Source organism: Typopeltis vanoorti, chromosome 17 (genome assembly GCF_054136105.1).
Source record: "Typopeltis vanoorti isolate ZY-2024b chromosome 17, IOZ_Tvanoo_1.0, whole genome shotgun sequence".
Taxonomy (NCBI): Eukaryota; Metazoa; Arthropoda; class Arachnida; order Uropygi; family Thelyphonidae; genus Typopeltis; species Typopeltis vanoorti.
Window position 1 is genome coordinate 74121806 of NC_143565.1, and position 27599 is coordinate 74149404.

The window sequence follows — 27599 nt, forward strand, 5'->3', positions numbered from 1 at the left end:
AATTCTTCTCTTAGTTTAACATTGTGAATGCCTTGCCAGTCTTTGATGTTTGTAACCATCATGTATTAGCTTCAAATGTTTTAACCTCAGGATCAGAAATTTTTTTAAAAAAAACTTTTAGATGGTTCGTTTTTTTTTTCTTTTTTGAATATCCAGCCATTCACTGTTTCATACTCTTTGCACATTTACATGTTTTTTTATTCTTTAGATTATATGTGATTTATTTATTTGTGTGGGGTTTCTCCCCGTTCCTCGACTGTCCCTTAGGACTGGTTGAGCCACTTAAGTACTATATTCTATGACTGTAGCCTGTGTATTCACGGGGCCGGTTTGCCTGCTTGAGGGATGAAAAACCCCAGAAAAACTGGGTGTAAAAAAACCCTGCTCTCCGCGCCCAAGACCGGCTAACTTGGCTATAGCTGAGAGAGATCCTTAAGCTCCTCACGTCGTCGACGGGAATCGAACCTAGGACACTCCTTCCCCAGGGATATAGTTGCGAAGTGTATAGCCTGGCTAACCGCGCTGACATTATATCTGATGGTACAAAAAGATGATTCACTAAGGCCAGTCACTAATTTTATATCCTTCGATTTTTCCTCAGCTGCCTTATTCTAACAACAACAAACTTTTTTCCTAAGGCAATAACATTATTTTTTCATTGAATATTTATTATAATTTATATTTCAGGATGAATTTTACTAAATCGCGCGACAAAATCGCCAGCTCATGTACCGGAGGCTCCAGTTATTCGAATCGCTCTCTCGGAACATTCTTCGCCTATTGAATATAACTCACAGATATATTCTAACATCAATTTTTGTTGTTGTTTTACTTATTGAACCATTACGTACCATATTTTTATAGTGCCATCATGCCTGCCTTCGTGTTAATCAGCGATATTATCTCTGTTTTAGGATGAACAAAACGATAAATATAACACTTGCGTTATGAGAGGATGTAATAATGGATTTAATGATACGTGTGTGTACAATGGACGACCCATTCGCCTAGAAGATCAGAATTCTGTTTCTTCGATAAATAAATTATGTCCTGATCTGGTGAACGGTAAGTTATTTTACAAAAGCATCACTATAAAATAGAGGTTTTAGGAACCTACTGAAATACTATTCAGTTACCTTGCAGTTTCAATATTTCATTTTCCGAATAATTTCGGCCATTATTAAATTTAATTCAGTCAGTCCTCTACTTCCAATTCAGTTTCGTTACGTTACGAAGATCCCATTGTTACGGAAATCGTTATATGATCCGTGTGTATAACGGCAAACATGAATGCAGAAATGTGTACGTCTGTTTGTGTTGTATTTTTAATTTTATTCTTTGCGTCTCATTAAAAATAAAATTTACAAATTATAACATAAATTATTGTGTAGAGTAAAATACAATACATAGTAATAAATAAGAAACGAGCCTGAGTGTATATTGCTTCTTTGCGTTTACCAGTAAAATAATCCTCTAATAAACTCATTGAGCAAGCACAGATCTTCAAAAGTATAAGTTTTTTTTTTTTTTTATTGGACGAGTCATCAGAAGAAGAAGCAGCAGAGGTTAGATCATCAACAACAAATTCCAGAATTCTAAAGATTTGGATCGCCGAATGCATAACTTCTGGAAGATTTAAGAAGCTCATCTTCTGGGGGCCAGGTGAGAGCAGAAATGTGCTTATTTAAAAATACCTACATCAGATGAAACAGTCTGTGTAATCCACTTTTTCTTTTCTACATGAATTTCTCTGTATTGAAACTTGCATCAATCTAACTACTCCGCTGTCTTCATGTTGTGTTCGATATCCTCTAATGAAAATCGCTTTATTAAGAGGCGACTCTGCCATTTTTTTCACTGTAAACGTTTTTGGGTACGGACTCGCTTCTTCTTTTTCCTTCTTGCTCTCTCTCTCTCTCTCTCTCTCTCTCTCTCTCTCTCCATCGTTTTCTTCTCCTTTTCTTTCCTACTTCTTCTTCTTCAACATTCTGTGCTTCTGCTTCCATGTAAGCCCTTCATTTGCATGCTCCGCTTCCACACCTTTCCTTAACTGCTCTAGTTCTTCATTGTCAGCCTCCAACTCCAACACTTTAGCTAGTAGCATATCTTGTCACCAATCTCTTGTAATTCTTTGTCATTGCCAAATCCGATGAATGTATGAATAAATATTTTCATGAGTTTCTTCAAAACACCATTCATATTCTTTCCTGTCATCTCGCTCTATGCTGCATTTACATCTAAACAAGATATATTTCTTCCCTAAAGGTTTTTTCATCCTCGCTCTCACCATTAGGGTGGGCAAAATATTTCTTTAAAAATGAATGCCTCGCAGTAGAAATATCACCTGGTCCATAGCTTGCAGGAGTGAAGTAGCATACAGGAACTCTGTTAATAAGATAGCAATCGTAAGTAGAGTGGCCGTAAGTCGCAAATGTTGGGCTGACTATCAAATAGTGTATGGAAATGAATTTAATAATTCTTTCAATGTTTATAGTAAAACAATTCTCAGAACACCTACATTATCACCATCAAAGCGTTAATTTTTTGTTTGTTTAATTTGAAATGCCTCTAAAATTCCTCAGTTTTGTTCTTGTGAATTTATATACATATTTATACATATTTATATAATATGTATATAAATAACAATATACATAAATAAATAACAAACGGACAGTGGTTAACGCTAAGCAAGCAGTGCTGCATGTTGTTGCTCAATACCTAGAAATGTTTATTACGTCAAAGTTTAGAACGGAATCCTGGAATCCATAATATTGCTTGGGATTTATTTCTTCTCACTCTTTTATGTTCCTTCAAATATATCTGAAAAAAATTTTTAAAAATCAAATATATATAAATATTTCAAATAATAAAACATTAATTTAAAATACAAATTAAATAATATTCTGATTCATATTAATTTGATTAGAACACTTTTTACAAATATATGAACTATAAGTATTAATAGATTACTGATAAATTTTGAAACAGTTAGTTTAGCACTAGACGCAAAGTAAAACAAATTGTTTTCCAAGTTAGACTACCAAAACAAACCTTTTATTTCGAAAATATTATGCATTCCAGGAAAAGGTATGCTTATACCAACGTATTGTACGCCCAGAGTTCATAGAATTAAGTTTGGCAGATTGCCAATAATAGTCAATTCATGCTGAAGGGGAGAAAGAAATAAACAATGTACGAATTGGTCACCAACACGCAAAATCACATAAACGTAAAATTTTCCAACAAATACAAGCAAAATAGTTAGCACTTTAAAACCTACAATGTTCATAAAAGAAAAGTTTATTTTCCAACGTGTAATAATAAACAAATCATCCCATAATACGGATTGATTACCCTATTATTGGAATGGATTCTCCTTCTTTTGACATGCGCACAAGTGTCGAAGGATATCGCATCTGTGGGTGTACAGTATATAGTAGAATGTTTGGTTATTTATTTATTTTTCATTATTGTGTTGTCTATTTCTTCTATAAGGAGATTTCTGGCATTTATTTTGAAATAAAGAATCCGATAACCATCGAGTATATCGACAATGATATAAGATACTTGAATGCAGAATTATATAAAACACTCCTAATGGATTGTTGCATACATTTACGAAGTACAAATAGTTTCACTGAATGTATCCTAACTTAATCACTTTAACTGTGAACGCTTGAAAGTTGTGAGGCACAAAAAATATACAAAAAACAGTTCATTTGAGTATACGCAAATCAATCTTATGTGGTATCAAGACTAAGTTTTTTTAATACAAATAACTAGCATCTCTCTCTCTCTCTCTCTCTCTCTCTCTCTCTGCTGTAGTTGAAGAGAGTTACGCGTTGTTTCTGTAGTAATCTGAATACAAATGGATTTCGGTATGAGAACGAGAGAGTTTAATGAAAGCAACAGTTACAGAAATCCAGACGATGCTTTCGAAGTTGTTTGGATATATGTATGTTAAAGAAACAGAAGCATTACCAAATCTTTTATCTCGCTGGATAGATCCCCTTATCTGCTGTCTTCCACCTGCGCTTGCCTGGGATTAACTACCAAAAGAAACAGCTGAGTACTTCGTTATCTACAATGTTTTTGCTTGACTCTCTCTCACACAGTTCTGAGATACAACTATATTTCATTACAAACTAGCTACTTGACTGTCGTATTTACCATGTGTGCTAGTCTCTTTGAAACAATAAATAAAACATTGAATCTATCTTTTTTGTAACTAACCGTTGTTCCTTGAATGTATCAAATTCTTATTATTACGCTAATTTATTAAAATTACTTTACTAACTGCATTTTTAAAAAAAATATTGAGTACTTATAGTTCAGTTAATTCACATACACACCATTTTTTTTAGTTTATGAATATTAACTTGGTGATAGGTAAGGGTAAATGCGTTAAAGTAGTTGGTTGTAACTTAGAGAAATCTAGCAGTAAAATTCTTTGTATCGTACAAAGAATTATTAGGTTTATAACATCTCTCAAATCTTGGATAATAATTCAATTTACTTTCGTTAAACTCTTTGAATCCATTAGTTCTGCCATAGCATCTATACGTCTATCTGACCGTATTCATCTTGTATAGAGATTACATTTTATTCTGTAAAAGAGACAAGCTCTTTTACAGAATAAAATACCAAAGAACTTCGGTTTTCTGATACCTTATATCAATCCTTTTTGATCAATCCTTATATCAATCCAATTGAAGCCTTTGGCTCTTCATATGTCTAATAATTATATCAATCTATTTTAAAAATTTTATAATTTATAAAATATCATATTATTCTATTCGATTAAGGACAACTAACCATAAGCATTTGGTATTCGCTGAAACCTCTCATTTGCAAATATCTTTGTGATAATCCTAAGTCCAGTGCGCATCACAGAAAGTAAATAAGCAAATCGAAGCATTCATTGTGTTGGTTATGTCCTAAATATAAATTCTCATACGACTTCATAATGTTCTTATCTTTTTCAGGATCGATGCCCATTACTTGTTGCAATCCAAACCAGATAAAATTACTTGAAATATACTTGAAGCACATTGAATCGTTAGGGTTTGGTAGTTGTCCATCATGTATGTGGAATTTCAGAAAATTATTTTGCCACATGGTTTGCTCTCCTGTTCAAAAGCTATTCTTGGGGATCGAAAGTGTTCGATAAAATCAGGAGGAGGTAGTAAAGGAAATCGATTATTACGTAACTGAAAGGTAAGTATCAGATGGATTCGTAAATGAAAGATTGGTATTATGATTAAGAATGAGACTGTACGTTTTAAATTTTTTGTACGTATTTTCTCAATCAAAACTCAAAAATAAAACTGCAACTCCACTCGGTAACTCAGTATCATAAAAAAGATAAAATTACCGAATCTTATGAGACACACTTGTAACATAAATCAATAGCTTTTGTTATTAATTAGCAGTTTGTTACAAAATGTTCTTAATTAGGCATTCGTTCGGAAAAAAAAACTTTGTTACGAAAAAAAAAATACTGTTATGGGTGCAGAGATGCAAGTTTCATGGTTCGAATTAATTAGCCTGTCGGCTGAAAGAGTATCATGCGAAACGTATGGTTTCTGGTTTAATTCCACATTTTGGTAGCTTCTGGCAAACCAACTAAGAAAAGGTCCGTGAATGTTATTTAGGAGATGGTTAAAAGAGAGTTGGTTTCTTACACGGCATTTTCATTTACAAAATATAAAATATTGTCGATATACAAAGCATGCCAGAGCATATGAACATGCAATTCTGAAAACCAAAATAATAAAGGGGACGGGGGGGGTTCGATTTTTCTATACAATAATCTCTTTTTTGTCATCTAGAGCAACCTAATTCTTAACCTGAATAAATAAGCACCAGTGGTATAATAGAATTTTGAATACAATATGCGAAACTCGTATAGTCCGTATTTTATATTATTTCCCACTTTACTAGCGTGGTTAGTTTGTTTGTTTTTTTATGCCGTCATATCATATTGCTCATTTACATATTGATATCTTCAACAGACCAACAAGACTCTTTCAGTTTCATATTAGTAAAGATATTCTATCTTTTATCTTTCTTGTTTTGAGAAATAACGTAATAAAATAACATTGTAGAGAGAATATGCTTCTCTAATATATTCCAATCTTAGGCGATTTCCAAAGTTAAAATATATTAAAATTGATTGCACTAACCAGAACTATGGTACCATTGCATTGATAGTTCTGGCTACTTCAATCTATTTCAGCTACGTCTATGGGACATTATTTACCATGAAATATGTACTTCGCAATATCCTGACCTAAGAATGAATTTAAGAGATTTATCGTGAAAGTCATAGAACATTACTCATAAACACTAAAATATTCAGACACGTTTACGTAAGCGTTTTATTATCTTTTAAATTATGATATCATAATATACAGAGATTGTTTATTTAGTGATGTTTAAATTCCATTGACTTAATTCGCGCCATTGTTTTCTTTTTTATATATTCTAAATACAAAACTAAAATGGATTTCCTGTTAAATCTCATCAGTGAGATGAAATTTCAACGTTTAAGACGAACTTTTGCTATTGTTGAGGAAAGAATTAACTGCCTCTATCACTTTATTTGAAGATACTGTTTCGACTGAACCTCGAAATTTCACTACATTGCAATAATTGGATTTTCTCTTCCCCATTCTTTCTTTCTTGTTGACTCAGAGACTGATAAATTGTTTTCCAAATATCTCCTCCATTCGGACTCATTACATATGCTGAAATCTGCAACGACTAGCGATTCTAATTAGTAAATGAAAGAGGCGGACACATATAAAGGGTGAACCAGAGATACAGAATGTTACGATGAAATCTATAACACACACGCACACTCACCAGCTGTTTCTATTCAGCTCGGGGCTGATGAATAGCTAAGATCGATTATTTTAACAATAGCAATTTCACTAATAATATCGCTTGATAAATTTAACTTTCTCACATCAGTATGCACAGAATGCTTAATGGTCGCCCCCTAAATTACCGATTGCTTGATACTTAGAAGAAGCAATGTGGCAGAATATAATAATCGAAATATTTCATTCTCTGTCAAAAGTGATATATAAGAAAAAGGTAAATAAATAACTGGCGATTCTTTTGATATCATTTTATGGATTTTGTCAAGTTCGTGAGGTAAGTCGGAATGTCTAATGTTTGAGACTATGTATGCTATAATACTTGCCTCTTTATGAAGAAAGATATCGTTTTAAAGAAGATTGATTGACGTAACAATGACACTTCGCAATTATCTAATCCAAAAAAACAATAAAATATGAGCCTACATTTGATTTCTACCAACGCTAAACCAGGTTTCCATAAAATGTCAGTTTTATCATAATTTTAGCTCATTGTCATGATGGCAATCGATTCACTTGATGCAGTATACATCATTAGTAAGATAAAAGAGACCATTTTAATAGCATTTAGTTACTCTCTGATGTTAGCTGAACGCTTGGACAGGAACGTTTTTTATCTATATCTAGAAAGCGTTGGATAGAAAATATCTAGAATATATATGTGTGTGTGTGTGTGTGTGTGTGTGTGTGTGTGTGTGTGTGTGTGTGTGTGTGTGTGTGTGTGTGTGTGTGTGTGTGTGTGTGTGTGTGTGTGTGTGTGTGTGTGTGTGTGTGTGTGTGTGTGTGTGTGTGTGTAGAAAGTATTTTACCTTCGGTATAATAAATGCTAAAGATACTAAGCTATTTTAAATCTGATTTTACTCCATTTCTCAAGTAAGCAAACAGACAAGTAAGTCAAGTTTGCTTACTTACTTGTCTTAACTTACTGACTTACTGACTTGACTTAAACTTGACTTACTTCTCTGTTTGCTTACTTGGGAAATGGAGTAAAACCAGGTTTAAAATAGCTTACTATCTTTAACATATATATATATATATATATATATATATATATATATATATATATATATATATATATATATATATATATATATATATATATATATATATATATATATATATATATATATATATATATATACACGCAAGTGCTGTATTTAAATAGTTCTGAATTTATTCTATTTTCTGTAGCTTTTCTATTTTTTAGTTTTTCCAATATTTTCTTTAGATCATTTAACTGTATTGGTTCTTCATTTTTTTCTTGACTTATTATTTGCTTTATTTCAATTTGATTATTATTGTTTAGAAGCTGGGTATAGTGATTGGTCCATTCTTTTGTGGAGAGCTCTTCTAATTGTAGATAATCCTTTGTTTCTTGAGTCATTTTTTAAATGATTTTATAGCTCTTTAGTTGAAGTCCATTTATGTCATGCTCTAATCTTGATACAAATTTTTCCCAGACTTGTCTTCTGATTTTCCTAGTTTCTCTTCTTGTTATTGCTCTGATTCTTTTATATTCTATTTCATTTCCATGGTTCTGTTGTTTAACCATTTAAGGTAGATTTCTTTTTTCTTTCTTATTAATGATTCTATTTCTGGGTTCCAGGTTCTTAGTCCTTTCCTTTTTCTTCGCAGTTTTATTCCTATGGCTTCATATGCTGCTTGCTTTACTATTTGTTTAATGCTTTGCAATTCATTTTCCATATCTGTATCTTCATTTATTTTCTTTGTATGATTTGTAAGTCTTCTTTTATATAGTTTTCTGATACTATCTTGCTGTAACAGTTCTATCTTAAATTGCTCCTGCTTTTGTTTTTGTGTTCTTGTATTATTTCTATTTCTCTAGTTTGGGATATTAATAGTACTGATTAATAAATGGTGGTCTGAGTCAATATCGTATCCTTTGTATACTCTGCAATTTTTTTACATAACCTATTCTAATATCTTAGACATAATTATATATATAACTACAACGTGCATATTCGCAACCCTACAACCATACTCGAATGTTTCAAGCTGATTTTCTTGAGGCGTATTTGATTAATCATAACAGAGCGTTGTTAGTAAGACTTCAGTTATGTTATGAAAATGGCAAGTATATCAGCGAGCAGCATTGCTACTTGGAAGATAACGGAAATATGGCTTATTGGATAGATGTTAGCCACGTTACCCCACTGAAATCTCTCACAAAAGAAGTCATGCCGTTGTTATTTTTTTTTTCATTACAAAAAGGCAATGAAACAAACAGCAAGGGAGGTAGCCTAGTGGCTTTACGCTCAGTAACCATATTCCTAGGAAATGCGTGTCCTATGTTCGATTCTCGACGACGTGAGGAGTTTAAGGATCTTCCTTAGGCATAACCAAATTAACCGGTCTTGGGTGTGGACATCAGCGTTTTTTTTACGCCAGTTTATCTGGGGTTTTTCATCCCGCAAGCTGGCAAACCGGGCATGTAAACACACACGAATTACAGTCATGAACACCCTTAGGGGATGCAGCAAGGAGTGGCGAACCGGCGGCATTAATTTTGCCGTGAACTTCTCATTAGGGGACTCTACTCGTTCTAAAGGGATGGATTTGATCAATCAATCAAAGGAGGTAGCTCATTCGAGAGCCTAGGATGTTTCAGGGATCTTGGAAAAAGAAAGAATTCCTACGAAGTTGAAAAACATGTCGCGAACAAAGTCGAAGACGTATTTAGAGAATGGAAAATTCTTGGAAAGAGCAAGTCCAAGTCAAATAATTCAGAGGTATTAATGAAGAAGAAAAAGAGGGGAAAGACAGCTCGAAGATATCTTAACATAACCTATTCTAACGTCTTGGACATGATAAAAATTCTAGAGGACAAGGAATTTCTATTGGTACAGAGAAAAATGTCACACAGGGAAAATGGGAAGTGTAGACAGGGTACTTGAACAGAAAGAAGCTGCAGCAGAGAAGCGAAACGAAACAAATAAAGGAAAGAGTAAATAAAGATAATGTTAACAGCCTTCAACAGACTACTTTGACGTCTTCGTAATCTGCAAGTGCGGGAACGATTCTCGTAATGAAGAAGTCAAGTCATCAACTTCAAGATCACGGTCGAAACGTGGAAGAAAAATTATTCTTGATGAGATTTTGGTAGCTATCCTTGATGTTGCCAAAATGAGTGATCAGAAATCAGGGATGGTACTAACTGCTTACACTAAGAACCTAAATCTCTATACCATCGAATACGAATCGAAAAATGCCGAAACTTAGAAGTCCAAAGAAGACAGTCCAATGAAACTAGCGAACTTGCTACAGTTTCTGGAATGAAGAAGAATCGGTAATTTAACCAACACAGGAATAAGACTACAACATTTATTTTAATTGACAACACCACGTTTCATCCCAATTGCACAGCATTTCCTCAGGTGTAAACATACAAACTAGTAGAGAAAACAGTAAGGACTAACAAAGACGATAACTATTATGTTGTTGCAGAAGAGACTGACTTTATTTTAAAATACTTCTAATTGTATGTTGCATTGTTCAGAACACACAACATTCAGAACAATGTTTGCGCGTGTTCAAAAGCAGACGTTTTACCCTTTAAAATGTCAAACAAATTATTTTCCCTTTTCGCATCATTCTTTCCTTAAAAATGAAGAACGCAGTAAATAAACAGTCGAAACATTAAACCCCTTTTACATGAAAAAAAATGCAAGTAACTGTCAATCATACCTCTAAGACAGTCGACCCCTTGAGGTCAGTCCATGAACTTCTGGACATTACCTTATATTTTATTATAAAGAACTATTTAGACGAAACTGCATCATTGTTACTTACTGCAAGTGATTTTCTCTGACTATAATAGAGAAATGGATGCATTACTAAAGTCCGCTTGGAGAATTAAGTATTTCATTAATTATTCACATAATTATTATAAGCGGGAAAAGTTTTGTCATCTTTCCATACATTAATATTTTATGGTAAATATTTTCTCATTCTGCATTAGAATATTTAAAGCTAAGAGATTTGTTCCGATACCAAATGCGTTTCTAAAATGCTTTAGATGCGAAATTATAGAAAGTCTGCAATACAAGGGAGACGAGGTTCTTAATTGCAACGACGTCCGCTAATAATTACAGTTTTCCATAATTAATCGTAATGATCTTCGTTACTTAAGGCTGCGGTTAGTTTCCATCAAAGCAAAGTCTCAAAACGTCGACGAGTATACAATTACAAGAATGGGTCGCCAGTTTCAGTTAATTATATTGACAACAACGTAATGAGCTGCATGTGGTAGGTAAGGTATTCTGCGGGGACGTTTTACAGAATTTTCCTTATTCGCTTCCTTTGAATCACATTTAAGATTCAGATACTTTTCACATCAGACTGGAAATCCCGCTTAATAGGAAAAAAAATCTATTTTTAATTTATTTGTTTTCGTATGATTCTTTACAGATGCTGAAAATCTGTTAAACATGCATTTCACTTACTTCGTTTAGTATGAAGGTTAATTACCAGAATTCGTTGTTTGTGTAGAATAAAAGGAGGTGTTGAAAGCTTGGCGAACATAAGAATGTTCGACAAGCTTATAAGGTTCTTAGTTCTTAAAAGAACTGGGCGATGGACTGAGTCCTTGACTCTTTATCCCGTCATCTGAATGAAGAGAATCTGTGTGGATGGAATGTTATCGAGCTAAAAGCTCCAGTCATGGCTGGGTAACGGGCAATAGCCGAGCCTCAGTTAAAACTTCATTGGCTACAGCATTGCCATTCGTTACCCTGGAAGTCCTAAAAAGGACTTTTATTTTCCTCCTATTAGCTTATAGGACGCAGGACATATATGGCGCAGAGGGTGAAGCTTGACGCTTTTCATATTCCATGTTGTCTGTTTCGGGAGCAGTGATGGGAGAGATTTGTGAGCTATTTTAGCTCGCCCTGAGTGGGCAGAAGTGGTTATTCGTCGTTGGGTGTTAGGATGGCTTTCGGTCTTTTATGTTTCCAGTGGTCATTACCGTCATAGTTTCCGGCTTGCTGTATTAGTTGGTTTGGATGCGTAGATGTCTTCATAAAGACTTTTTCTGCTAAGGAGCGTAGTAGTAGAGAGATGTAGGGGATATTTATGTCCCGGTGGATCTGGGCGTTCCTGATGAACCACGGGGCGTCCAGAATCATTCGCAGGCATTTGTTCTGTAGTCTTTGTAGCTTGAGGATGTTTGTCTTGGAGGTATGGCTCCAGGCTGGGGAGGCGTATATGACTGTGGGACGGATTACTGTCTTGTACAGTAGTATTTTATTTGTTGAGCTTAGTTTGCTGTGTCTGTTGATCAAGGGGTATAGCTGGGCGATAACTTTGAAGCTTTGGTGCATATGTTCTTGATGTGGCTGTTGAAGCATAATCGCTTATCGAGAAGTATTCCTGGGTATTTTGCTTCAGTTTCCAGGGAATTTTAGAGTTGAACCGGGTGATGTCTATTTTGGGGGATGCTCGTCTTCTTGTGAAGAGTATCGTTATACTTTTCTGGGGATTTAATTGTAGTCGACAGTCTTTAAACCATTTTTCTAGATTCAGGATGGTGTCTTGTAGTTTTTTGGTGACGAGAAGTGGTTGACGAGATCTGGCTAGAATAGTCGTGTCATCAGCCTAAAGGGCGATGGTGGATGTGAGAGGATTTTGAGGGATGTCTGCCATATAGATGTTGAACAGGATCGGGGCTAGCAGTGATCCTTGAGGAACTCCAGCGAGGATTTTCCGTTGGGTTGAGACTGTTTCATTGATTTTGACTTGCATCCTCCTGTTGGAGAGGTATGATTTGATCAGGTGTATCATGTTTAGTGGAAGGTTAGCGATGATAAGTTTGTAGAGGAGGCCTTGGTGCCAGATCTTATCGAAGGACTTTGAGATGTCTAGGAAGACAGCTCCAGTGTGTTGATTCCAATTGAATCCTGTGGTGATGTATTCTACCAGTCTATGGATTTGATGGGTGGTGCTGTGATTTTGACGGAAGCCGAATTGTTCTTCTGGAATGATATTTAATTGGTTGACATGATCTTGGAGTCTGATGAGGATGATTTTCTCAGCTATTTTCCCTAAATTGGATAGCAGGCTGATGGGACGGTAATTTTCAGGTAGGTGTGGGTCTTTGCCTGGTTTGTGAATTGGGATGATGTCAGCTATTTTCCATGACTGGGGGAAGTGCTGCCATTTGAGGATGGAGTTTATGGTGTTTGCCAGATGTGCTATGGCTTTGCGTGGTAGTGCCTTGATGACTTGGTTAGTGATGCCATCCGGACTTGGGGCTTTTTTGATCTTGAGATGGTTGATGATGCCGATTATTTCGGTAGGTGAGGTAGGCATTATAGGACTTGGATTGACATCGGGACGATTTACTGTGAACCTGACTTTACGATGGATCTTGTATACGTGGCTGATGTTTAGGTTTTCTTATGCAGGACTGCATTGTTTCTCTAGGTTTCTTGCAATGGCTTCGGCTTTGTCCGCATCTGTGTATGCAAGGTGCTGTTCTGCTTGCAGAGGGGGGAGGGATTTGCGCTTGATCCTGAGGTTGTTTAGGAATTTCCATATAGAATTATCTGCTGTGGAGATGGAGGTGAGCTTGTTGTCCCATTGTTGGTTCCTGTGGTTCTGAAGAGCTTCTTGGACAGATTTGTTTAATCTGTTGAGGGCTGTTTTGTCCTGGGGAGCACAAGTGTTGTGATATCTTTTTCTTTGTCTGTTTTTTTCCCTTATTAAGTCCATGATTTCTTCCGGGAGACAATTTTGTTTGTGGGTAATCGTGGATACTGTGGCTGCTGATATGGCTTTATTGATTTGATTGGTGAGGTTCTTTATTGCCGTGTCTATTTTTTCCTTGGCTTTTATATGGGCAACCGGACCATTGTGTTCTGGTAGCACTTTCTTGAGTTTCTCCCAGATGATGGAGGTTTGGGGGGAGGTGACTGATCTTTGTTCCCTAAGTGAAGTAGGATTGGGTTGTGGTCTGATGATAATTCTTTCAGTGCTTGAATGCTGTGCTGGTATTCGATGTTGTGTAGAATGGCGATGTCTAGGATGTCGGCTGTGCCAGTTGGGCTGTGGTGGGTTGGTTCACTGGGTCCTGTTACGACAGCGTTGTTTAATCCTGTGTAGCTGAAGAGGATACGGCCATTTTTATTTGTGGTTCTGCTGTTCCAGAGGGATGTTTGGAGTTTAAGTCCCCAGCGACATGATGGATTCATTTGTGCCTAGTACAGCATCCAAGTCAGAAAATAGGGTCTTAGCAGAGGAGTTGTAGGCGGCGTAGATTTTAAGTCTTCCAGTTTAATTTGTGGGGACTTCGACAGCGGTGAGTTCTAGGTTGGAGGTTGGGGGAGGGTGAGTATTCCATTGTGCCTGATGCAGTTCCTGATAAATATGGCTGTACCACCACCTCTGTAGTCCAGAAGGTCGTTTCTGTATAGTGTGTAGCCTCTCAGTTTTGGATTGTCTGCAGGTCTTAGATGAGTTTCATTAATTAGGATGACGTCAGGGTTGTATCTGTGAGAGAATTCTTGAAGTTTCAGAGTCTTGTTTTTTAGGCCATTGGCGTTCGAAGCGGCGATCTGTAGTGAGTCTGGCATAAATCTAGTTTTATTCATTAACAATCATTAATAATATGGTTTGAGTTTCGTTTAGAAATCGTTTTGTGGAGTTTGGTGAAGGGTTTGACTTACTGAAGTCTTGAAGCATGTTTGCCAATGAGGCTGTGATGACTGTTGTCATGTTTGGAAGAATTTGGTCCTGCTGGATATATTTGGATGAGCGGGCAACTTCGCCGTATGTCCTGCTTCGACGGTGGCTTTCCAGACTGTTGGTATTTTCCACTTGTGAGAGCTGGTATTTTGTTGTCTTTTGTTGCGTGTCAGGCAACTGGGGAGTAGTCAACTCAGGTGCCTGTGGGCAGCGTTCAGAGATATGTTTCCTTTTGTTGTCTGTTTTATTCTTAGGGTAGTGACTACAGCCTCTGTAGTTTGCCGGGTGGGGGCCCCCGCAGTTCGCGCATTTGGCTGGTGAGGTCCTGGGTTTTGAGCAGGTTGCTGTAGGGTGGTTTTGCCCACATTTGAGGCATTTGTAGTCTGCTCTGCAGAGTTTCTGTGCGTGTCCGTACTTCTGACATCTGTAGCACTGGCCTGACGAGGCTCTTTTTCTTAGTGGTTCTGTTGTGATATTCAGGCCACAGATCGTTGTTAAGTTGTATATGTTCTTGTGTGTGTTAGGTATCTCAATGAGTACTAGGGGCATTGGACTCTTGTCAGCCCGTAGCATTCTGCTAACTTTGACAGGTGGGAGATCGTGGAGGCAGAGGTCTTCAGTAATTTCATCTGTGCAGATGTTTTCTGTTACTCCCCTGAGTACAACTTTTAGGTGTTTCTCCGACTTCAGTGAGTAAGTATGATATTTAATATTTGACTCGTCCATGGTTTTTGTGAGGAGTCTGTAGTCGCTTACTGTGGTAGGCTGGATTTTAACTCCGACGTCTACGTTTATTGCCCAAGAATAGGCAATTTGGTGGTTTTGCATAATAGTCCTAAGGTTTTTTCCCGTAGAACAATTGGGGGAACTTTTTCGTTGTTGGGCGTGGGAAGGACAGTGATGGGGGTATCTTCTTCCATCCCCTCGTTTATCTGAGTCTCCGCTGTTTTACGCTTTTTCCGTGCATGGGTTTCTGTATCATGTTTTGGAGTGGGAGCCGAGATTATCAGGTTCATCTTCCCTTCTTCCCCTGATGTTGAGTTATCCCCTTCTGTAGAGTCGTCTGTTGGTGAATATAGGTTTAGAAACCCTGGCCACTCTACCTCAAATTTTTTCAACAGTTTTTTGAGGAGGTTGAGCGCTAGCTTCTTATCGAACGATTGGATAAAGTCATCGGGACTTAAACTGGTCACGTTTGAAATATTCAAATATATGTTTATATGCTTACCTGAGCTGGAACTCAATTTGATTCACCTATTAGCTTATAGTCCTTATAAGGACTGGCTTAAAGGGGCGAAGCAAGAATGCTTTTCATCTTTCCCGTTATCTGTAGAGGACAGCGTAAGGATAAAGTGTTATTGAGCAATTAAAGCTCTGATCATGGCAGGAGGGTAACAGCAATACCCGAGCCTCAGTTAGAACTTCATTGGCTATAGCATTGCCATTCATTACCCTCCAAGGGTATTGGATTGAATGAATCAATCACCGCATCTCACGGTCGATTGCCCAGACTATTATTAGCTTATATCCTTATAGTCCTTATATAAGGACTGGCTTAAAGGGGCGAAGCAAGAATGCTTTTCATCTTCCCCGTTATCTGTAGAGGACAGTGTATGGATAAGGTGTTATTGAGCAATTAAAGCTCTGATCATGGCAGGAGAGTAACAGCAATAGCTGAGCCTCAGTTAGAACTTCATTGGCTACAGAATTGCCATCCATTACCCTCCAAGGATATTGGATTGAATGAATCAATCACCGCATCTCACGGTCGATTGATTCACCTATTCCATTATTAGCTTATAAGTTCTTAAAAGAACTGGGCGATGGACTGAGTCCTTGACTCTTTATCCCGTCATCTGAATGAAGTAAATCTGTATGGATAGAGTGTTATTGAGCTAAAAAGCTCTGGTCATGGCTGGGTAACGGCAATAGCCGAGCCTCAGTTAAAACTTCATTGGCTATAGCATTGCCATTTGTCACCCTGGAAGTCCTAAAAAGGACTTTTCTGGGAATCAGGTCATTAGCTTATAAGGTTGAAATCATATATCATATATATATCATATACAAGTAGACAAAAGGTGCTTGAACTTATTAATAAAAATCTCTGAATGACAGAAAGCTATAGAAAGTTTTTTACCTTAGGTCTATTATGCGTTAATGATAGCAAGAAATTTTATACTTGGATGTTCATAAAGTTTTATATTTGGATTTCTATAAAGAGACCAGATTTCGAAAAATATCCCAATAAAAAACAGTAACGGATGTAAATTTTATTTACTCAAAGACCTCAGTCAATAGTTAATAATCGTTAAGAAAACCAGCTTAAATTACGGATGATAATGATGATAATAACCTTGTGAGATCTCAGGATAACATGTTCTTAGCTAAAACAGAAGCGGACAAAGATTTAAGTAGTATGCCATGTGTAATAAGTACGTGTAATATCTGTCCAGAGTAAATAACAGTATGTAGCATAAATGACACTCCAGAGAGTATAGTCGGTATCAACAAAATTGATGGTTTGAAAACACCTGAGTCCTTCTTCGAATCCATTATAGGACCTATTTTAACGAAAAGTTAGTCAGCCGGTATCAGGCTTCGAAAAGATTTTCTCGGAACTTGGGTTTTCATCCCTCAGCTAGGAAAATCGTCCATAAAAATATGTTTGCACTCAAAAATATATGCTTAAGCATACGACTAACCACCTTATCCTAAACTTGTAATTACAAAAGTCAATCTGGGCCTCAAAGGCTGTAAGTACCTGAAATTATTATTATATTTATTATTATGTAACGTTAATAATTAAAAGATAAAATATCTACGAGGGGTGGCTATTAAATAAAGAGACTGTTTGCAAAAATGTGGTTTACTCTTAAAATTGTACAACTTAATTGTTATCCCTTCAACATGCTCCTCTCCTCTATCTATTCACCGTTGCATACGAATTTTCCACTGTTGCAAGCAGTGCTGCAAGTCAGCAGGTGTTATCTGCTTCAGTAACGCTGCCGTTTTTTCCTTTACCTCATCCACTGACTGAAAATGGATACCTTTCAATGCGGATTTCAACTTTGATGAGACGTGGATTTTCCAGCATGAGCCAGAAACAAAGAGACAATCGATGCACTGATAAACTCCCACGTCACCGAGAATGAAAAAAGCACGAATGAGCACGTCAAAACTGAAGCCAATGCTGATCGTTTTCTTTTTTTATATCAATGGTGTGGTAATGGGCACCATAGGGTCAGACAGTTAACCAACATTATTACCTTGAGGTTTTAGCGAAGCTGAGAGAACGAGTGAGGAAGAAGAGACCCAATCTGTGGAAGAACAACGCTTGGATTCTCCATCAGGACAACGCTCCAGCCCACAGTGCACTGTCTGTAAAGCAGTATCTGGCTGATAAGAAGTTTCCAGTGTTGGACCATCCACCTTACTCGCCGCACGTTGCCCCATGCGACTTTTACCTTTTTCAAAAGTTGCAGTCCGCATTGAAGTGCATCCATTTTCAGTCAGTGCATGAGGTAAAGAAGAAAACTGCACGCTACTGTGTAGATAAAATATCTACACAGATAATAATAATATAATAATAAATAAATAAAAATATCAATCCCAAATAATCTTTAAATTACTGTTCGCATGACACTGAACGTTAAAATCCCTTGGCGGACAAAAATTATTGAATCACCTGGCTATAACGTCCCTTATTCAGCGTGTTTTGAGATGCTGGAGGACGGACAAAGAAAAACGCATATAAAAGGGCATAATAATATTACTGAGAGTAGAAGAAGACGTAATACTTCTAGGACTTCACATAGAAATTACTTAGTATATGAGGAAGTCATTTCATGAGATAGCAAGTAGGGGGGGGGGGGTTAATAAGCGAATGTTTCTCTCTGTCTGTTCAGGCTTATGAAAAGTTCATCTGGAAATTTAACGAATTTAGGACACATTCAATAGTAAATCTGTGTTTTATTTTATTTACGATGCGCATTGATGATAGGTCAAATCACGTATTTCTTCCGTGGATGTCAAACTAATAGTTAGAATAATTACAAACTGCAAAATCCCAGAGATTTAGATTAAACATTATTACAGAGCAAGTTATTAATTGAAAAACAGCATAGGTTTATAACTCAATGCACTTTGACGTTCAAAATTAGGATAAAAACTCTTCAAGAGAAATCTCTAAACATAGAACGGTCTAATATGCAAATACAAATTAGCACGTACACATTTCGGAACAGTTCGGAATATTCAAATGTTTACCTTAATTAATTAAACCCACAAACGAACGTTATCTACTACAGTGAAATGGGAAAATTGTACGAATGTTTTCGTCCAACTTTTCTCTACGCCTGACTTTTCAAAGTGTACTGATGTAGGCAATGATCATTAGCGATATTGCACATAGCCGCGAGCTATGCTATGCGTGCACCTTTGCGACCGAGAATCTTTCGCGAATTATTGAGTAAACAGAATCATTAAAGCGTGAGTAAAGGTTTGGAATAACAAATGGGTGGAATAGACCGGAACAGATAACCTATCAGCAATGAACGAGATGTTCCAACTTGCTAATGACATGTCAGAGACGTGAGTTTTGCATTATTACGGTGATATCTTAGAGCTAGGTGATGAACATGAAACTTCCCGCTAGGAGTTGGGTAATCAACGGAGAAAATAGTTGATGAGAATTCTTAAAGGAGTTTGGTCAGCCATGAAGAATGAATGCAAAGTAATATCGTAGCATTTTAGGAAGTTTGGTATTCATAATGAAGAGCATGTGGACAAACAATGCTGTATCGCTCCTGCGTAGTCTGTTTACTTGACAGTTTTCACTTAAACGCTATCGTATGCTTTCAAATGGACAAACGTTGTTTGATTGAATTTCCAAAGTTTCATTTCTGTGCTATCCTTAATCACAATGCTACTTCCTAGCGCTGGGAAGTCTATATAGATCGTAAATCCTATATGAGATGGTTCGCCATCACTTTATTGAAACCAGATGTTAGTTGACTGAAATGTAGTTTTGTTTATTAGTTACGTGCATTTTCTTACACCTTTTAGATTATTCTGCGTAAACAAAAACCTGAATTTCTAGTTAAAACCTACCCATGCAAAGAATGATCAAATTCGTGACATCAAATCATGAAGGAATCAAATGTTATATGTAACTCGTTCAGGTATCACTTCAATGCGCCATATATAATTCGCTTAAATTCTATCCAGCTAAATAATAGTAACTGGTATTAGATATATCGTTCTAAATTATGCTGATAAAAATGACAGTGTTTGAAATCAAGACTGAATCACATTCAAAACTTTTTCTGCTTTTCTTATCCTAAATTTTATTTGAATTACATTCTGTACAGCCAGAGTGGAATTATTGCAAATAATACACATTTTCCCTTTTTGCATAATACACATTTTCCATTTTTCCATTTTTGCACAAATGATGCTGTTTAAATAAAAATCGAAATGACTGAAATGAATTCGAATGACAAATTTGACAATTTTCTGTAAGATTCCAAATACCAAATGAATGACATTCTACCAATCGGAGTCTCGGAATAGCTTATTTTATTTCTTGATAATTTTATTTCTCATAAATTCTAAGATCATGTAGAATAAGGTATTTTTTTATTAAATGTTCCATATTAAAACCATCTGGTATTTCCCAAGTCTCTGTATTTTGCTTTTCCGAAGATTTTGTATATTAGTCCTACTCACAAGAAGTGGGAGCAACCTATAGTATAATTAAGGCTGTGTATAGACAAATTTTAGGGTAGATGGAACTTATTGCTATTTCTCTTGAAAACTTGGACGTTGTAATTGTGAGGAACACTTCGTAAGGAATGCAGAGGGAGCTAAAGAAAAAATATAGATTTTGTAAGTTTGTTGTTAGACTGCAAGGAATGATGGAGACTGCTGTCAAGTTGGTCAACGCCCACTGTAGATATCTGTTAAAAATATTAACAAGTAGTCTCTTCTGAAAAAAAAACGATGAAGTTTGACAGTTACAAAAGAGAGAGAGAGAGAGAGAAATCAGTGATTAGTTGAACCGCTCTCTTCTAGACAGAAACAAGAATGAGGGGTGGCTATTTGCGTATTACCCTCATGAGAACATTGCTCTATGGTTGGAAAGATTTGGATTTTAATAAGGTTAATAGATGGACGATTATTGTACGAAAATAGTGACCTCGAATGGAAAAAGATGGAGAGATTTTAAAAGTTTACGAAACTATTGATATAATGTGTTAATTGCCAAGACAGGCTAAACATATCAATGACACTAAAAAGACATATCTGAAAATATCTGGTGATTTGTGCATTATTAAAGATAAGAGAAGTTGAACTCAGATCCTTGAAAGGGGTGGCAAAGGATCTGAGTTCAATAAATTAATCATTCTTCGGCATTAGTACCGAAGAATGATTATCCTAGCAATGTCTAGGGATGGCAAGAAAGTCTGTGTTTAAGGCATTGATAACAGAATATCATGAAGTTTTGGATTTTGCTGACCTGCAATGATGAAGAATTGAGTAGGAAGATTATATAAATCTTATCTTACCACCTGCACCTGATATTAAGTTAAATTTTGGCGTTTTAGTGCAAATTATGTAATAGTGTTTGAGAAACGTTCATTCTTCCATCATTTTATTGATTCCTAAGATCTCTGCTTCCTAAAATTATTATTATTGTTTAGAATTAAGGAAGATACAACTAAGGCAAGGATACCAGTGTATTATGTCTGTTAACACATGTATCTATTTTATCGATTTACCTTTTATACAGAATGAAAAAGCTGAGTATTCTAGGGAAATAGCACTATAGCCTCTGTATGGCTTTGGTTGAGTCATTTTTAATTTAAAAGCCATTATAAAGATACTTGGCATCTTGGAGGAGGATTCGAACCTAGATCTGTCTAGTTTCTTTAAGTAGAAGGAATCTTTCTACTTTAATGCGCCATTGATGTTATTTTTTCGGGGTAATTTTTCATCCTACAAAACAGTCATACTAGCCGAAGAACACACAACAGACATAATATACTGGCCTCATACCATTGGACATTCGACCATAATCTCGACCCAAATCAAACCATTCCAAAAATTAAGAAATAAAAAATTTACCCGCTTGTCAACTGGTCCAATAAATATTCAAATGTTGAATTAACACTGCAACTGACATATTGAAATCCTTATACTCTCTCTCTTTCAACACAATCGCATATAGGAGTAAGCCTGGAAAGTATAAAAACAGCACAATATCTGAAAAAGCCAAATTTTTGTTATAAGCAATTTTTATTCCAACAAAGAAACTGCAATCAGTATTTTTATATCTTAATTCTTGGAATTGTTTCTATACTTTCCTAAACTCCCCCCTAGAACTGAAGGAAACATTTTGAGAGAGAGAGAGAGAAGGAAATGTGTTCTTTTGTACATCTGTTCTTCTTTCGTCTTAGCTTTTGTAATACGTTTTCAGGTTATAACAATTTTTATTGCGAAATTTGCCTATAGCTTGCTAATAACACTCTCGAATTTCTTAATATTGATTTTTAATAAATAATGAGGTATATATAGATATATATAATTCATAACTGAATGCCATTATGACATGTATAATTCAAGCTAAAGTTATCTTACGAAAATCCAACTTCATGATGGGTACACCCAATGTTGTGTGACAGATTTACTATAAACTATAATTATAAAGTAATATCTTGTATCCCTTCTCTTCTTGCAGACAACTATGGACCTCACCCATAATTTATTCTGAAAGTTTCTTATCCGTTTATTACTTATTTATTACTAAAATCATTAACAGTTTGTCAATTGGTTTTGATATACTGAAGTAGCCGTACTACTACTAAGGTATATTGAAAAATAACAAGAATTTGTTCAAACATTTCAAATATATTCTGCTATAAGATTTTTGTATATTTTACTAAATTTCCTATATTTGTATATTTTATTAAATTTAGTATCTAAATTGTAAATTTCAGTAAATTTCTCTGAGAGATTATGAAATTTTTAAGTTTATTTCTATAAAATATGGAGAATCCATAACATCCTCCATTTTGATGTTTGTATGTTGTATTTTTATATTCGATTTTCATTGTTTGTTATGTAGTTATCGTAAAGAAACTGACCATTAAGATTGGTTAGTTTCTTGAAAATAAAATACCTTCAATGAAAAACTGAACAGTTGTCAATTAACTATGATTTATTCAGATTTAATCACCCCTTTCTTTATTCAGCTTGCGCGCTATTTCAAGGTAGTAGCAAAATAAAGTAATTTTATTGATACAATAATTTAAATTGCGATAAATGTTCTTGTTTCAAAGAGAAAAAAAAAAGAAATAAAATTCTATTTTTATTGTTTATTTTAAAGGTTTATGAAAGATATGTTTAATTCCTGTAAAAACGTTGATTTGCAACAACCTGAAGGACCATTACTTCGAAGCATTTGCAGCTCATGCAGAAGAAATTGTACGCTTGAAAATTGGCTACATTATCTTGGATCAACGTTAGACGGACTTGTGCCGTTTAAAATACGATTTCATTTGAATGAACAGTATGGAAAAATTAGCTCTGAAGGTCGCAAAATATTTCCGATGGATCAGCAGTACATCAGGTAAGGTACTTCATATATATATATATACATGTGGATGTCTCAGGTGACTTAAAAATATGCATGTTGGTCTCTAGAGAAGCGATTTATAATTGTGTTAAAAAATAAATAAAATGATGGCAATCATATGAAAAATGAATAAACAAGGTTAGCATCGCATTTTAGGATTTTCAAACTCTCTCACAGATTTAGGATATTTTACTTAATTTCGTTGCATATTTTCATACATTTGACTGCAAACCTTTTTTATATAACCTAAGAGGAGGAAAAACTGACACCATTACAAATAATGCAGTACATAAAAATCATTCATAATTTAACATCAATAAAGTTCTTTGGTGAAAATTTTATTTTTTAATATTTAAAACTAAATATTAATCAAAATTACATTTTAATCGATGATGCAATATGTTACAATGTCGTGATGATTTTAGTAATTTATGCTTACTGTATATTAAGTTAGTAACTTATTAACCTGTTGCAGTAATTTTATGTTTTAATTTATTGTGTTTAGAACATGTTGCACTTGTCACCAAAGACCTAATGGAGAATCTTGTCAGTGTGAAGACTGTTCGGAAATGGTTCCAAATTCAACTTCCGCTCTTCCATTACCATTGTTCTCACGAAGCTATACAACTTCCATCACTTCAGAGGGACCAACCGTGAAAGACACCGTAAATCTTACTGGTGTAAAAGAAAATATGATGTTAACAAATCTTTATAATTCAACTGCGCCAGGCGTATACAACAGAACAATGTCAACAAACAGTTACAGTCCAACTACATCTGCATATTACAACAGAACAATATCCATAAGCCACCACAACGCAACAACTTCTTTACCTTTTAAAACAACAACGTACACAATCAACTACAACACAACAACTGCTCTTCCTTTCAACAAAACAATGTCCACGAGCTACAACCTAACATCGTCAGTCTATTACAACACAACAATTAATTACAAGCCAACGACATCAATCTCTTTCAACAAAACTCTGACCACCACTAACTACAACTTAACAACTTCGAATTACAACAATACTGCTTTTATAAGGAACTCATCTACAGTTATGCCTGTGACTATACCTTCGACTAGCAAACCAACTTCAGCTCCTAAACCAGGAAGTTTATCTAATTATTTTTCCATTATATGTACTTCCTGTAATTTTTTCTTTAATGGAATGAATCCATAAATGTAAATGTTATCAGAACAGCAACAAGTTTATTGAAAGCCACTGGAGTAAACGAGACTTTTAGTTTATTATTGAAATAAAGCTTTGCAAATAATTCTGTTTTATTTATTTATAACAAAACAAAAATAAATAATGAACCCCTGTCATCTTAATTAGAAGAAATATTTATTTTATTTTTTAATATGTCGTGTTCTAGGTGTTATTAAGATAGCTTACAGGGACTTGAGTTGAGACCAACTACTAAATCAATATCGTATTAACTCAGCCTTATGCACATTTTATTGATCTGAAAGAATATTATTACCTAAATGGTTGCGTACATCTTACTTCAAAATATTCTGCATGAACCATGGAAAACATCAAGGACTTCTGCAATGTAACTCGTGTCGGTTCTGCCTAAGGGATTCCGTCAATGCACAATAAAGCTGCAGGTTCTGCCATTCACATGCCACGGGAATATCTCTCGGTATATGTATAAGAGTACATTGTGGAAATCTGTATCGAAGTTTTAAGCCATTGAGCCACCTAGATACGAAAAAAGAGGTGGGATGAAATAAACAGCAAACAAAACACAATTGAAAGTTATCCAACAAGACGAGGGAATACAAATAAAATTATAATACTCAGAACGATCTACAACAAAAGTTGACAACAGTGACACATATGTTTGCTCATTAAACAAAATCTAATCTGAAGAAGCAACAACTATGTTAATAATATATATTCAGTGAAGTACATAAAAATTATTTTCATAAATACTAAAGGAAAAAACGGCATTATTGTGAGATGCATCGAATTCAATTAGACTGCTTGCTTTTCTAAACGAAATAAATTTACTTCATCAGAGAGAGAGAGAGGGGTATATTCTTTCTTTTCCCCTTCGATTTGTTATAGATCACAAAATAAACTGTGCTGAAACACATATTAGGATAGCACTTATTTCTGAGAAATCAACTTTGAACACCTCAACAATCTTATGGACTTCTTTGATTGAGATCAAATTTTCAGCCTTCGCTAACTGGTGGCAGTTAGTGGTAATATGAATCAGGTATTTTGGGCGATCCTTTATTCACAAATGACCATCATTCTATGAACTGTCGTTAGTTAGACCCTGCTGATCTTACCCTCACCCTAAGTTGCAAGTTTGTCACAAAGATGGAAAATTTAACTGAGATTGGAGCTCCATACAGGCTAGTAAGTTTTAGTAAATCATTTTTCTTTAATTATATCACAGCAGGTATAGCAATCATAATACCTTGGCATGTTGAAAGAGGCGATGATCTATTCCTTAATATTGCAACAACAAAGGGAGACCAAACAATCCAGGCGCGTTGCTTTATTCGGGAGTCTTGCATACCCATTGGTATGCATTTTTCCATGCACTACAACTGAAGATACGGGTCGGTCCATATCAAGACTTGATATGGACTAATGGTTGCAGACAAACAGTACGATGTGCCTTATTTTTTTATCATTTAGGTCACATGTGACGGCAGAAAAACAGGAATATCCAGTACTCATTTGAACATGGTGCATTTTAAGAAATTAAAAAAAATGAATTTCTTTCTTCCGAGATTTTCAATGCATCTTATAAGAATAAGATGCCGATCAGAATTTATTCTGAAGAGGATATGAAACAAATCGGTAAACAATATGGTATGCAGTTTCAACATCATACAGTTCATTCATGTCAGTTTCGACATCATTCGCATAGTTCAAATATGTCAGCTTCTATTAACTAGGCTCACTGTTTATAATAAACAAAATATAATTTTAAAATGAAGTTTAAATAAAATTAATTTAAAGTTTAATTTTGTAGCTTGAAATTAAGCTACAAAATTAAGAGGTGTTTAATTTTTTAAATAGGAATCTGCAGTTTATATATAAAATAATATTTAATAAAAAAAATGGTGTATGGTGATTGTTCTTTACATACAACAAGAAAAATAAAATAAAGAATAATTTTCTTAAGAATAATTTAAAATATTTTAATTTATAAACAACATTTACTTAACTGACGTTACAGATACGCTAAATAATCTTGTTACAAATGGATGCAAAGAAAACAAAACAGTCCTACAGAATGAGTAATTATGAATCACTGTTGGTCTCGATTATAATCTGATCAATTTTACTAGGTAAAACAGAGTTCATCTGTATAGCTATTATAATAGTTCTTAATAAATGTTTTACTTGGATAACTAGACCACTGCTGTCCATTGTTCATTCCACACATAGGCATTAATCCTCGAGATAGGCATTTTATTTTATTGACCATTCGTCTAGTGCATTTATCTTTGGTAGATATCTCGTTGGACAATATGATAAGGCTAATCGGAGGGCTGGTCATTTTCAAATATTGATGCAAGTCACGAAAATTCAAGCAATAAAGGAAATGAAAATTTCCCATTTTCACCAGGAACATCAAAGCAGAACAAATGAACCACGAACATGCATAAAGCCCATCAATCTATGACTGAGTATTTTTTAAATTTTATTTGTCAGTTATTATTTATTCTTACTGGAAATAAAATAACGATCCAGCATTTACTTATTTATTTTTGACCATTTTGATCTTAACATGGTTAGATGCCTCAGAAATCGTAAGAAAAAGATGAAAATGAAGATAGAGATCTTAAATATAATACCCAGTGATAATATCTGACGATATCTTATTCTGAAAATATAAAACCATTAATTCAGATAGTGCATAAAATATCCTCCTCCTCCTTAGATTTATGGGTAGAAATTCAAAATGGCATTTATCTATTAATCAGGAAAATTGTTTAAATCGTTAAAAGCAATCACAAATAACAATTATACTCAATAAATTGCTAATGAAGACAAACTAAATATTTATAAAGTTCATTATATATACACTCCAGTTTTAGTTGCACTAGGAATTGTTCTGGATTAACACCAGATTAACTAAATTAATCAGGTATTCACTTTGTTAAAGTATTCAATCTGATCAGGCTGAATGAGAAAGGAAGGAAACAGTTTATATTTTACAGTTTTTTACAGATAATAGTTTCCATTACAAAACAATTCTAAGATCTATCAACTCAGCTTTATAGAAAGAAAGTTCTAGACAAATTTTCTCACTTCATCGACAAAACAAACTTTTTCCTGACGTATTCATTTGAGAGATTTTTTATGCTATAACTGCGATAATAGGTCCCATCAGACTTC

The 27599-nt window shown here is 34.9% G+C and overlaps 1 protein-coding gene across 2 annotated transcripts; it reads left to right on the forward strand.

Annotated features, from left to right (window-relative positions):
* Nucleotides 1–879: 879 nt before the first annotated feature.
* On the forward strand, nt 880–24495 carry LOC150097492 (uncharacterized). 2 transcript variants are annotated; one of them, XR_016549691.1, is made up of 5 exons: nt 880–1065; nt 1549–1662; nt 4986–5217; nt 22972–23214; nt 23726–24495. XR_016549691.1 is itself a non-coding variant. In XM_090407483.1 (2 exons), exons 1-2 carry the CDS (start codon nt 22976–22978, stop codon nt 24405–24407), a joined length of 921 nt encoding a protein of 306 aa, XP_090263609.1. In that variant the 5' UTR covers nt 22974–22975; the 3' UTR covers nt 24408–24495. The 2 variants fall into 2 exon arrangements, 1 of the variants encoding a protein (XP_090263609.1); XM_090407483.1 differs by lacking the exons at nt 880–1065; nt 1549–1662; nt 4986–5217 and having other exon boundaries at nt 22974–23214.
* Nucleotides 24496–27599: the final 3104 nt, after the last annotated feature.

Bases quoted from the DNA above. Each gene is read 5' to 3' on its own strand.
- LOC150097492 (XM_090407483.1), top strand. From the start codon at position 22,976: ATGAAAGATATGTTTAATTCCTGTAAAAACGTTGATTTGCAACAACCT. The intron at 23,215-23,725 runs GTAAGGTACTTC...TATTGTGTTTAG, and splicing joins ATGGATCAGCAGTACATCAG to AACATGTTGCACTTGTCACC.